This window comes from Brienomyrus brachyistius, chromosome 24 (genome assembly GCF_023856365.1).
Source record: "Brienomyrus brachyistius isolate T26 chromosome 24, BBRACH_0.4, whole genome shotgun sequence".
Lineage (NCBI taxonomy): Eukaryota > Metazoa > Chordata > Actinopteri > Osteoglossiformes > Mormyridae > Brienomyrus > Brienomyrus brachyistius.
Window position 1 is genome coordinate 3,461,953 of NC_064556.1, and position 13,178 is coordinate 3,475,130.

At 45.4% G+C, this 13,178-nt stretch overlaps 1 protein-coding gene across 1 annotated transcript in view; it reads left to right on the forward strand.

Moving 5' to 3' along the window:
* LOC125719930 (A disintegrin and metalloproteinase with thrombospondin motifs 2-like) overlaps positions 1 to 12,806 on the forward strand; it is a 53,515-nt gene extending 40,709 nt beyond the window's left edge. The window contains 12 exon segments of the mRNA XM_048994831.1: positions 1,624 to 1,757; positions 1,841 to 1,964; positions 2,518 to 2,598; positions 3,111 to 3,274; positions 4,790 to 4,949; positions 5,415 to 5,470; positions 5,472 to 5,507; positions 5,509 to 5,549; positions 6,498 to 6,704; positions 7,484 to 7,614; positions 8,758 to 8,847; positions 12,007 to 12,806. Of these exon segments, the coding sequence (XP_048850788.1) occupies positions 1,624 to 1,757; positions 1,841 to 1,964; positions 2,518 to 2,598; positions 3,111 to 3,274; positions 4,790 to 4,949; positions 5,415 to 5,470; positions 5,472 to 5,507; positions 5,509 to 5,549; positions 6,498 to 6,704; positions 7,484 to 7,614; positions 8,758 to 8,847; positions 12,007 to 12,452 (1,670 nt within the window). The 3' untranslated portion in view covers positions 12,453 to 12,806.
* Positions 12,807 to 13,178: the final 372 nt, after the last annotated feature.

Genomic DNA, 13,178 nt, shown 5'->3' on the forward strand with positions numbered 1-13,178 from the left:
GAGTGTCCTCAGTTGTCACGGGATATTCATCACATCCAAGCCTCCTGCGCTTTAACTTAAATACACAGATCGTGTGCTGCCACTTAGAAATACTGTCATACTTTTTCCTCCAAGAACAAGGCGGCCTTTTTACACACATCTGCCTTTGCTTTTCAGTCGAATACAGCAAGAAATCCACTGGCTAATTGTTTCTCATATTGGCCTGAATGCGCTGGAATTTTGCATCAGACTGTGTACATTTTTTCAAAGGTCGGAAAATTCCATTGGAATTTGGAAATGCAAATTTTCTAAACTACCCAAGAAATGCGAGCCATTTCTTTTGGAGATGAACACATGGAATTGCAATCTCCCTGTAGGTATCGTACTGCTGTGCGTCCTCATACTGAGGTATTCAAATTAAACAAACTTTGCAAGCAAAATTAAAACCTCAACTTGCTCTTTTTTCATTTTATACAGCTGACTACGCCTAGACATCTTGGACAGTGTTAGTTATAACCTGCTGCCTTTGGGTCTCTCATTTAGCCGTTCATCTTTGCAGCTATGCTCCGCAGAAGCTAAATCCCTCTAATATAATGTAGACATCTTCCTGATTGTCTTGCAGTTACCAGTCGTGCAAGGGGGAAAATGGGTTTTTAAAAAAAAAATATATATAAAGGCCTCTGCTAAAATTGACAGCAGATCCAGTAAATATATGAGACTGGGATTAATGGGCTTTTTTTTCTTCCCAGGACATGCACAGGGAGGGGAAGTGACTGTATTTTGTTTTTTTTTTTGTTTTTTTTTTAAGAATGACATCAGTGTCTTTGCCTCATGTACATTCGCTGACCCTCATCCGACTTTTCCATCTGGCTCTCTGTCCTGCCATAAAAACGTCCCCCTTCCTTCTTGCCCAGTTTCTTTGGAAGTCCATCAGTCACGAGGAGGTGCTGAGTGGGTCGCTTCTCATGTGGCTGTTCGCCGGGACCCTGGAATGCTCCGCTGGTATAACGTGAGGTTTATCCCTGTAATACATGCTGTACAAAGTCCCGAATGCAGAACGGCATCCAGTCACCGGTTGTTTGTCTTTGCTAATCTTCTGTTTGCGGTTCCCCACATTACCAGCAAGCTCTGATGCCTCTGGGCCACACAGACAGAATGACAAGCGACTCTGCCAGGTGTCTTAAAGAATGAGTCTGCAACTGTTCTTGGTGGGCGGTGTGTGTCTCAGCAGGTTAGGTCTCTATGCCTGTGATCAGAAGGTCATTGGTTCGCACCCCGGAACTGTCGATCGGGCGCCGCTGTTGGGCTCTTGAGCTTCAATTCCCCCTGGATGAATAAAGTATCTCTAGCGAACCTTTAATGAATAACCTTCCAGATGTGTCTTATTGATATTATCAGATTATATCTGTGTAAGAGTCTGACACTGAGATAAGCATGATGACAGCCAGAAGTGGGTAGTTAAGGACAGGAGTGTAAATATCCAGGCTAAGATTTTGTTTCAGCCAACCAGTTGAGTACTCTGTGACTGTGACTTTTACTCTTGGACCTGAGCAACCAACCTCTGGTGACTCCTACTTTGACTGACCCCCAAACCGATTCTGGTCCCCAGACCGATACCAGTAAGAAATGTCTGTTTCTTTGCAGCCAATGAGCGATGCCAACTGTACTGCCAGTCGCAGGAGAGCGGCGATGGCGTCTACATGAAGAGGATGGTGCATGATGGGACACGTTGCTCTTACCAGGACCCCTACAGCATCTGCGTGCGGGGGGACTGCGTGGTAAGCCCCGAGAGTCCCAGGATTTCGTAGTACGACTGTCTTCCAAGTCCTGTGGAACTCACCTTAGCGTTGTGTCTCTGCAGAAAGTTGGCTGCGACCTTGTCATTGGGTCGAGTCTGCTGGAAGACAAATGCGGCGTCTGTGGTGGGGACGACTCCGGCTGCAAGATCGTCAAGGGCACCTTCACGCGCAGCGTCAAGAAACCAGGTCTCATTTTCTGATCTGAGCTGAGCGGCCAGTCCGAACCTCGCGATGTCAGGCCAGGTGTCTGTGCACTCGAATTCTTCTTGCTGCCTACCCCATCTTGCTGGCCATAGCTTGGGGGTTAGAACGCTAGGGCAGCCAACTTGCAACGCCCCTGGAGCTAGGGGGTTAAGGGCCTTGCTCAAGGGCCCATGGACATGTGACCGTTCGGCCAAAGCCTGGGCTCGAACCGGCAACCTTCCGAGCCATTCAGTGCATTCAGTAATGACAGCCTATAAATATTAAAATCATTAAATTAACCTACAATTAAGATTTTCAATAATTTTTCTGCATGGACTTTATCTAGATATTTTATTATGGCTAAAAAAAATATATATTCTTAACAAAAGGAAAACTCTTTTCACTATTTTGGGAAGATTTATGATTGCATTGTCATGCAAGTCATAGATTTTCTCGGTTAAAGAGTAAAGCATTGGTCATTTTTGCATAAGAGAGCTGCATGAGGTTCAGTTAATTAACCACAGAATTCCGTACATCTGTTGCTCTTCACTTTCAGGTTTCCTTGAGATTCTGGAAATCCCAGCTGGAGCGCGGCACATCCTCATCCAGGAATTTAAGGGAACGCCGCACATCGTCGGTAGGCTTCTGCAGTTTGTGGAAATAAATCTCACCACCTATTTTACTTTTGCAGTAGTTTAAAGGAGGAGGTGCATGGATGGCTCATGGCAGTTTTACTTACACAAAAATGTTCTGAGGGCAGAAGGAAGAATGATTGATTGGTTCAGAGAGGATGTGGGTCCAAGCACCTAGAAGAGGTGGGGCCAATACATCTGATTGGTTGGTCCTGCCTCCTGTAATTGCTTGGATCTGCCTCCTCTACAACCTGATTGGTTATCTCTCGGAACCAATAATTTTTCCTTCTGCCCTCTGCACATTTTTGTGTAAGTAAAACTGCCACGAGTGCAGGGATGCAGGTCGTATTCTGGGAGACCCAGCCCTGATTCTGACTTGTGGCCACAAGTCCATCGCAGTGTTTCCTGGGTGCTTGTCCTGTACACGTCGCACACAGTTTCATCCTTAGCAATGATACGCTGCAGACCGTCGAGGACCTGAGACTTGGTGACAGGTGTCTACTGTTGTCGTCTGCAGCGTTGAAGAACCTGGCCACGGGACGCCTCTTCCTGAATGACCATGACGAGTTCCCAGAGTCCCGGACGGTTATTGAGAAGGGCGTGGAATGGGAGTACAACAATGACGACGACAAAGAGACTGTCCAAGCCAGTGGCCCACTGAATTACGGGATACTTATTATGGTAACTCATGTGTCTCTATTAAGGCGTTTTCTTGTTCTGATTTTATGCTGATTTTGATATATTCTTAGGGACTGGCTACAGCTGTCAGGTGACTTTGGGTGTTCCTCAGTATGCGTACTTGACCGTACTTGTGTCCTCGTGTACCGGTTTTGTTCCATTGCTGCAGACCAGTTCCAATACTAAGAACACTAGTGCAGAGGACGGTAAAAATCCTCGGCTGTCGCTCTTGTCTCGCCCCAATGATCAAGGATACATCAGTTGCATCCTCGCCACATGAGACCAGTCCCATGGTTCATTGCGCCCCACGTTCTCGGGAGACAAGTTAGCAAGACCGGTCTCACCAAGACCACAAGTATGGTCGTTGCATACATGGTGTTGAGAAACACCCCCTAAATTCATTTGAGGTTCCTTTTCTCTTCCCTGTCGTCTCCTGTTTACCAGGCTTGCTCAGCTGTCCCTCTCAAGGCAGCGTACTCACACCAGCATGGGAGGAGTGAAGGCTAATGTCTGCCAATGTTATCACCACTTAAACTTCCATTTGCGTGGGCCCCCCGTGAGGTTTGGGGGCCCCCTGTTGGTCACAGACAGTCACTACACGACCCATATTTCCAAGACGTTGAAGCCGCATATTATACTAACCAGCCAGCTAGCTACATTCTTCTGACTTTACTTCTTAGCTATTTATTTAGTTTTTGAAATATGTGAAGGAGGGGTTAGGGGACCTGAATTAAGTTTTGAATGGAGCCCCAGAAAGCGCAAACCGGCCCCAGCTCACATGCACCTCATTCGATGCGTGTGCCATCACCATCCGGCATGTTTGAGCTCTCTGGGATTCATGGCCAGCCAGGAAGAGGGTTTGGCTTCACCAGCAGCCCTGCTGACACTAGATGTCGCTGTAGAGCCTGCCTCCTCACCCACCTGACCAAATGCCAGCCAATCTGTGTCGTCTGGCACATTGCAGGCAGCCAATGCCGGACGGCCGAGATCCCAAACTGCCCAAATCTCTTGGTGCACAACTTAAACTCATCTCAATCAAATCAATGAAACACATGCAGTTCTTAAGCTTTGTGGCATGCAGATTCCATCCAGGTTTGTGCAATCATTTCATACAACTTTCATCAAACTTTCACCACCTACGCTATTTACCCTTTTTATAGCACCCGAATTATTATATATTTTTTTTTGGGTGGGGGGGGGGGGGGGGGGGGGAGGCAGACAGAGATGCTTTAGCGAATATCAAAAATTTTGAAATTGTGAAAGGCAATTTCGGAATGCAATCACAGAACAATAACAATTTTGAGAGGAATTTAAATTTTATCTTTACTAAGATATTCCACCCTAAATCAGACCATTTTCTTTGAAAATTTAGGACACTATCTGTTTCCCCCGTCCATTTGAGCTCGTAGGGAAAGGCCAGAGCAAACGATCACAGACTATCCCCAAATGGTCGATGAGGTTTGAATGTACCGTATTGTCCCTCCAACACAGAGGTCTGTATTATGTCTTTGTCCTCAGGTGCGAACCTCTGGGGACTCCAAGGTCACTCTGTCATATGAGTATTATGTCCAAGAGGAGCAAGAGGCTTCCGTGGAGAATGATGTGATATCAGAGGACTCACTGTATTTCGAGTGGGCGCTGAAGAAGTGGTCCCACTGCTCCAGGCCCTGTGGGGGAGGTAGGCTCACGTTTCCTGGACATTGAGAAGTAGCGAACCACAGAAAATATCTCTGCCATCAGTCTGTCCTTTGACTATCCAGCAAGACAGTCTAGTTGATGGTCCTTGCTTAATTTTCCTGGATTGACTTTTTTTTGGATGTTTAAAAATTATGAAGTGAGTAGGGACGTGTACAGGGGCCCCATCCGAAAGTTGATTGGCTCCCAGAGTGCCCCTGCCCTGTCACTCATCGATTCCAAAAAGGAAAAATGATTGGCTCACTGCTCTAGATAAACCAATCAGATTGTAGAGGAGGTGGGTCCAAAGAACTAGAGGAGGCTGGACCAACCAAACAGATGTCTCTCTCTGAACCATTATTTTTTCAGTTTTGTGTAAGTAGAACTCCCCACGAGCTTCTTTAAATGTACAGAATGTGCAGCCCATGTTGAAGCTGGCGCTGGTTGTGTGTGGATTTGCCCTTGACAGGTAAGCAGTATACAAGGTACGGGTGCAGGAGAAAGTCCAACAGTAAGCTGGTGGACCCGCGCCTACTGCGAGGACATCAAGAAGCCACGAGCCCATCAGCAGAAGCTGCAACCAGATCGAGTGCTTCCCGCCTGTGTATGTCTGCCTACGCTCACCCAGCTCTCCGTCAGGAGACTCTCATTATTATTCATTTACATTTATTTTTTATTTACCAGATACCTCCATCCAAAGCGACGTACAAGTCGGGTCGCCAACTCTCACGCATCCGGCGTGACGCTCACGCTTTCAGACTCTCACGCAAGAAATTTTACGGCAAATCTTTATTATTCCGTTATAAACCTAAAATTAGCTACATCAAAAGCTTTGGGTAGTTTGCAAACCCTGTAGGCTATCGACAAGGGAATATAACCGTTACATACATGTAAATGCGTGTGCACGTGTGTGTGGACTTGTCTCGATTTGAAAAACCTCACTCAAGCTAGCTGGCCAAAGTTGTCATGCAAGTAAAGGCAAATAGCCCATTACAAACATGCATGCTGTCAAGGAATGGACTGGGCAGAGCTTTCAGGGAGCGCCCAGGTACAGGAGTGGGACTGCAGCAGAAGATACACAGCGACTGGCAAACAGGGAAAGAAGGTAATAAGACTGCTGATCAAATCAGCGACATTGAGAGCATTCGGGGAGCAGGGAGGGGTATCAGGCCAGCAGAGACGGTCCCTTCTTAAAACGTGTTTAAGTTTGCGGCTTGTCGGATCTGCCTGGAAATACGGAATCTTTTTTTTTTTTAATTAAAAAAGCGAATGTTAAAATCCTCGGTTTTTAGGAAACAAACCAAACACTGAAACAAACGCAAAGCTGAGCTGAAACAAGGCGGGGTTTGGGGGATTTAATAACAGACTTGTAATGCGATCCGGCGAGTCAGTTCCCGATTCGGACCACCCCGGTTCTGCGTCCGTCGTGTCCGAGGCCTAACAGGTCACCATCGCCGAGGGTCGTGAAGACCAGCTGTGTGCCTCCGTTCCGATCCCTTGGCTGCCCGCCTGTCCGCTCGCCGGCTGGCCGCACCTCTCTTTGTTTCCACAGCTGGCTGACCGGTGACTGGGAGCCGTGCAGCTCTTCCTGCGGCAAAACCGGCTTCCGGCTGCGCTCTGTCCGCTGCGTGCAGCCGCTGGCTGACGGCACCAGCCACTCCATCCACAGCAAATATTGCGAGCAGGAGCGACCCGAAGCCCGGCGGGCCTGTAACCGCCACCTCTGCCCGGCCCAGTGGACTGTCGGGTTGTGGTCGCCGGGTGAGGATGGTGGCAGGGTGGTGACAAACACTCACAAAACAATATATACTAATCATTTATTTATTTATCAGTGTTTCCCAAACCAGTCCACACTATTGCTAGGTTCTAGATACTCTGAGAACGCCACATTTTTCCATCTTGCCTTAACTGACACCATGAGTGTCTCTGTATCTGCAATTCAGAATGTTTGCATTGTATGCTGTAATGTGTGGGGGTGGGGGTTTGATGGGTAGCTGACCCATCCCCAAGGACCAGATTGGAAGACACTGATTTATATTATAGATAATTTAATAAACAATAAAACTCATTCAATAATAAGCCTGAATCATGGGGGATGCTGATGGTTACCGCTGAGGACTGGGGGGGAATAGGGGAAGGGGGAAATGGTTAAAGTTGTCAACTTGGGTGAAGGTGCAGTTTGGTGGCTCCCTGACCGATTGGCCATCTTGCCAGAATCCACTGGTTGTTTCTCTGTGTTTTTTTTTTTTCTTTTATGTGATATTTAGAAGTGGCAAACAGTTCTAAGTCATGTGATGTTTACCAATCAGCTGTGTTTGTAGCCTGTATATTTTATGTGACGCTATCGACAGCATTAAGCCGAATTCGTAAGGTTCGTGAGATGAGGGGGTATCGTGAGAAGGTTATGTCTGAGTTTTTCGAAAGCAAACAGACAGGCGGGTGCGAGTTCATGCCCCCCAGCCTCCGCCCCCCTGTTCTGACATGCGCCGTGGTTCACGAGCCACGGTCTCCACGTGACGCCTGCCTCTGTCCGCCACAGTGTTCGGAAACCTGCGGCAGAGGCACACAGCAGCGCAGCGTCCGCTGCGACACTCATGAAAACAACATTGGCTTCTGCCTGGGGGGCAAACCAGCAAGCATGCGACCCTGCCAGCTGCTGCCATGTCCAGGTCAGTGCCACCCCGCCCCCCCGTGCACCCCTCCCAGTCTAACCCATGACACACGGACTGCGAGTCTCTTAAGCACTACGCCTCTCCATTACACCCTGTTATCAATACTGTTATAAGGGTGTCACTTCAGAAATGAAGCCTAAATATGTCTGCTGTTTTAACTCAAATATTTTCACCTAAAATATACATCCTCTGGTATGGTGCCGCAGTGGTTAGAGTTGGTCGATACAATTGGTGCATCTCTAACTAACGGTATCGGGCAATACAGCAACAATTGACCATCAGCCGATGGTTAAAAGTGAGCCGATATTTACCGCCGATAATTCCCTTCAAAATAGTGACCCGAACTGCTTATTAAACAACGAGAAAAATGTCTGCCGTGTGGAATCATTTTAACGTTAGCGAAAATGACGTTAAAAATGCATTACGCAAACATTGCTCTGCTAAAATTTCACGAGGAGGATCCATTAATAAATATTTGCACACAACAAATTTTATTTCTCACCTTAAGGCGAGACCCGTAAAGGGTAAGAAGAGTTTCTGAGAAACTAATCTGTGCCAGTAACGAAGGCTGCGGTGGTGCCGAATAATGCTTCTCCGTCAGTAACGTAAGCGTTTGATAGAGCGAAAGAAAATTCGGCTCAGACAGTGTGAAATCAAGATATATTACTCTGAAAATCTCGGTGTTCATCATACTTGATGATCAGCTCTTCTCTATTATAAATGTTGCAAATATATAAGATGTATAAAGTCCTGAATACGATACTCTGGCACTGCTGTTGTGTCTCGCCGTTGGCGCTGTCTAAACCACTTCTACACCTGAAATTTCCACCAAACTGCCCGTAGGTGTGAATAGTGTGTTTTCCCAATGACAGGTCACTACCCCATCCTGGGTAAATTCCCTGCTTAGGCCCTGGGACGTCCGTGATCTAGCTTAAGATGAATGCATGCAGAACATGGATGGATATATATCTCTGTGGTAGAATGTTGTGAAATGAAGGTTTGGTTTATTTAATTATTATGAACCTCATATATGCAGTAGCTCCTACTTCATCCATTTATGTTGATTATGTTGATGTTGATTGAAGACATACCGGATGTGGTTACTGTCTGAAAACCCCTGTTTTTCCTTCTGCTTTTCAGGTAACTCGGCTGACCACAATAATAAAGGCAACCTTCTTGTTCAATGGCAGTCTCGACCCGAGCTCAAATTCCCCAAGCAGAAGATTTTGAGTAAACGGCCTCCGCTTTATAATTGCGAGCTTGGCCTGCAGTGCATGCCCTTGCCTGTATGGACCTTGCCCTTCTCCCTCTCCTTCAGCTTGTGGGGCCGTTTTCCCTGACTGCCACAATTCTGCTTCCGTACACTTTTTTTTTCTCCCAAACGTCCAATCGTTTCCGTGCAAGGACGACTCCATGGCCCCAGGCGATTGTCCTCCTTCGCGTACTCACTGTCCGGAGCTTTGTGTCCAAAAAAAAAAAAAAGGAAAAGAGAAGAAAGCCGTCCTCTTCACTGCCCGAAAAAGCTTTTAAGCGAGTCGGCAGCTTTTAAGTGGGAGGACAGACCGGCGCTTGGTTGGACGCCTTGGGGTCCGAGCGCTTTTCTGTGTGATCTGATTCGCTGACCTCTTGTGCAAATTGTCATTCTCAGAAACTGAAGCTTTATACTCTGCCGGGGGAATCTCGGAGTGTGAGAACTCGCTGACTGGACAAACAGAGTACATTCTTCTTTCTAAATGTTATGTTAACATCGACCCAAATGGGGGTGTTACATTCAGGATATAGTTTCTCATTTTTCTGCTTCATTAATCTACTTGATACTCTTGTTGTGACTGTTAAACTCTAACGTTGCTAAATGAAATCTAAACTCTACCTGAATTACTTTTATTAACTAATTATACTAACCTGCTAATCATCACTATCTTTGACTGTTACAGTATGTGTGCGTTTTGTATTTATTTTTCGCCAGTATAATAGCATAATAGATGTAGTACTGAAATTTAAGAAGCCACATGTTTGTGCCAAGTACAAAACTAAAGTTCAGGGTCATTGCATCTGCATAGGGAAGGAGTGGCGGTTATTTGGGACATAAGAGAATGCTTTGGTAAGAATATTCCAGAAGATTTATGTCAGTGCTGTCCTCTGCTCTTGTGTGTGCGATGGTATGTGTGCGTTCGTATGACCCTGAAATATCCATCTCTTTAGTGCATCAAAAAGTCAGGAATTGATACAGAATGCCACTGAAAATGGTTTCCTCGTGTTAAAACAAGAAAACCGTTGCATTTTGCTGCGATCGTCTGCTGAAGTTCATGGCCTAACATGAACGCGGTGGTCTCAGTCTCCAGAGGACAACATGAAACCACAAGGGTTTTCGAAGGTGTGCAGATTACGGAGATTTTCAGAAATAAAATATAGGGAGAGCAGGGCCTGGGTGCAATCCAGGGGCATTTCAGCCGTTACTTAGTCTCTGTCATATATTCCTTTGTAAGAGATGTATATTGTGCATTGTAAAAGTTTGTGTTCCTTTAGAAAAAAATGTTGGAGAGCTGCATTATACTGTATATAATGGGTGTTTCCTGTATTGAATATTCAAGATCTAATTTAATAATGTCCGTCATTGTTCTCTCCGTGGGTCTTTATATGAAATTTATGGTTATAAAACTCCACACTGTACTGTGGATGAACGCTGAAGATTCACTGCCTTCTGTTGGACTGGTTAACGCTGTTCAGATGGACTTAAACGCACTGCAGACACACTTTATTTTTTCAGGGAGATTCCGTTAATGTCCCCCCCCCCCCCCCCCCCCCCAAATCTTTAATGTGTCTCCTCATGTGCAAATTCAATGTTTACAGTGACATGGAATTATTAAATTTGCTATTTCCGTACAGGTCAATTTTAGGGCTGGACTCCAAATAATTTCAAGTGTTTTATTATGTTATATGTGAAATTATTTCTTTTCTTTTAATATTATTCATTTAATATATAAGAATTCTTAAAATCATAATACGGGTCTAATTAAACTTTTTTGTTTCATTTAAATTATGCCAACTTTGCGAAATCTGAATGGCTATTTTGAATAATGTTGCACGAACAATTTATTATAATAAACAGTACAGGAAATTATGTATACAGGAGAAGGACAGGTTCAGCATCTACAGTTAATGCTGCACAGTACGTGAGTGTTAATGAAATAAGTTTCTCATGCTAATTTGGGATGTATATTAGGGCAGGAGTGATTCTTGGATGATAGGCTCCGGACCCCCCCGTGACCCAGTAGGATAAGCACTTTGGAAGATTGATGGATTGATGGATGGATGGATGGATGGATGGATGGATGGATGGATGATTCTTGGATTTCACTCTAATCTGAAGAAATAATGTAAAATTAAATTTCAGTCTGTATCTGTAAGAGGTAGATCGGAAATTTGTATGAAATGTGTATGAAAATGACAAACTGGCAAATCAATTTAGAGATTTTTTTAGTAAAACTTTACTTTACCCAAATAATGTAGCAGTACACTCATACTTAATGCATTAATTAACCAGTAACTAGGTGTTAGTTACATACTGATCCCATGTTCGTTCATCATTAATCAAACATGACGGTTCATGTATTTCATGCAGTTACTATATTTGCTCATGATTTGTACTTGAGTAGTAACTGAGTTACTAAGTCGCTTGTGCCTCAAGTAAAGTGTCACCTTGTTTTCTGGGGCATTGACACAGAAATTCGGAAGGTTGACGCCCACTTGAATAGGGTTTGGAATCGCCTATATATTTGGACATAGACTATAAAATCTAACAAAGTTCATTTGCATTGTGCAGGGATAACAGCCTTATTCTGCCATTGATGGCCAGGATACAGCATCTGGCTATGCCTGCAGGGTAGATGAATGTGCAGGACACACGAATAGAAGTCGTTGACACCCAGAAATCGAAAACATCCTTAATTAAAGAGCCATTTGATGGATTTAAAAGGACTGCATGTCTAAAGGAAGAGCTAGGAGGACGTCCGTGCTTGATTAAATAGCGACTCATTTTGCTGTTTGTTTGTTTCTGCCGCCTCCTCGGTCCTTTCCTGCACTGCTGCTCCTGTGACGCACAGCACGCTAATGTGTTTATTTATAGAAGCCGGCTGAGCTCAGCATTCGCTGTCGAAACCTGAAATGTTTGACTTGCGCTACTTGTGGCAGTTTCGCAATACTGTCATCTGCCTGAGAAAAGAGCGCAAGTTGCAGAATTACACAATCATCTCCTTATTTCCTGTTGTCTGTCCTTGCTGGGCTCTTTACCGACTGCTGTGTGTGGTCCGGGGCCTCTTCCGGGCCCTCCCATTCGCCGGCGATGATGTCACGCCGCCTCTCCAGCTCTCTGCTTTCCCGCTCTTGCAGATCGGCGCTGTCGGGGGGACAAGTCGCCGTTCTGTCGCATGGAGGTGCTGAGCAGGTACTGCACCATTCCGGGCTACAAGCAAATGTGCTGCAGGTCCTGCGACGGTTCCACGTACTTGGGCCCTACGGATGTAGCCCCGACGGACTTCACGGATGCGGGCTTAACTTCCACGGACCCCAGCCCTTCTATGAGCACGTTTATGAAGTACAGTAGCAGTTCAACCTGGCTGGACCTGATCCCCTTCTCCGACTCTACGGACGAGCACCCCACAACAATCAGTCCTACGACTGTGTTGTACAGCACTACATTTCCCAGCATGCCCTTTGAGTACACTGACACTATGGTGACCCTTGGGGATATTGGTGTTGGTCAGGATACGACCTCATCTGCCCCCTTTTCATCCACCACCCCCCCCAAAGAGAAGGCTACAGGCGAACTTGAGTGAAACAAATTTCATCGATGTGCCTTATTGGAAACCAGGTTTGGACCATAACGTCTCCCAGAACTACCTCAATCGCAGAAGGACACGCAATAAACATATTCTGGAACTCTTAGCGGAAAAACGGAGGCAAAATCCTCCAGCTAAAAGGAAAACGAGTATGTGACCGAGAAAACCGCTTCTCACTCACCGGTGCTTTGTATCGTCCGATATCTTCATTCATTGTCTGTCAGATACTGAAGAATAATTACAAAGAGGTAAAGACATGAAAGATTCAGCTTTATATTTACAGAACAAAGTTGTACAGGTATCTGCCTTGCATTTGTATAAATGAATTATAAATAAAATCTATCAAGGAAATGTGCTGGATTCGAATCATTAATTTATGCTGTAAACATGTTTCTAATTTTATGGTATAAAACAGCAAAAGTTGTCGGAGAGACAAAACGGTTAAGATTAACTTCATTGGTCCAGGGGGAAATTCTGGAAAATACTTTGTAGGCAGCACGCTTCGAGACCCCAGTGGATTTGCAGTCCATCGTCTTCTCGGCCACAACTATGGAAAGGAAATTTGTTTTACGCCGGCTGTGAAGAGGAACGATGAGGCCCGTCACCTGACTTTGTTCTCTCTCTCACGGTAATTTAGTTCAAATGGGAAACATTAAAAATTTGCTTTGCTGGTTGTATGGGGGGCACTTATTACTCACATTATAACATTGCTAATTACCTCCT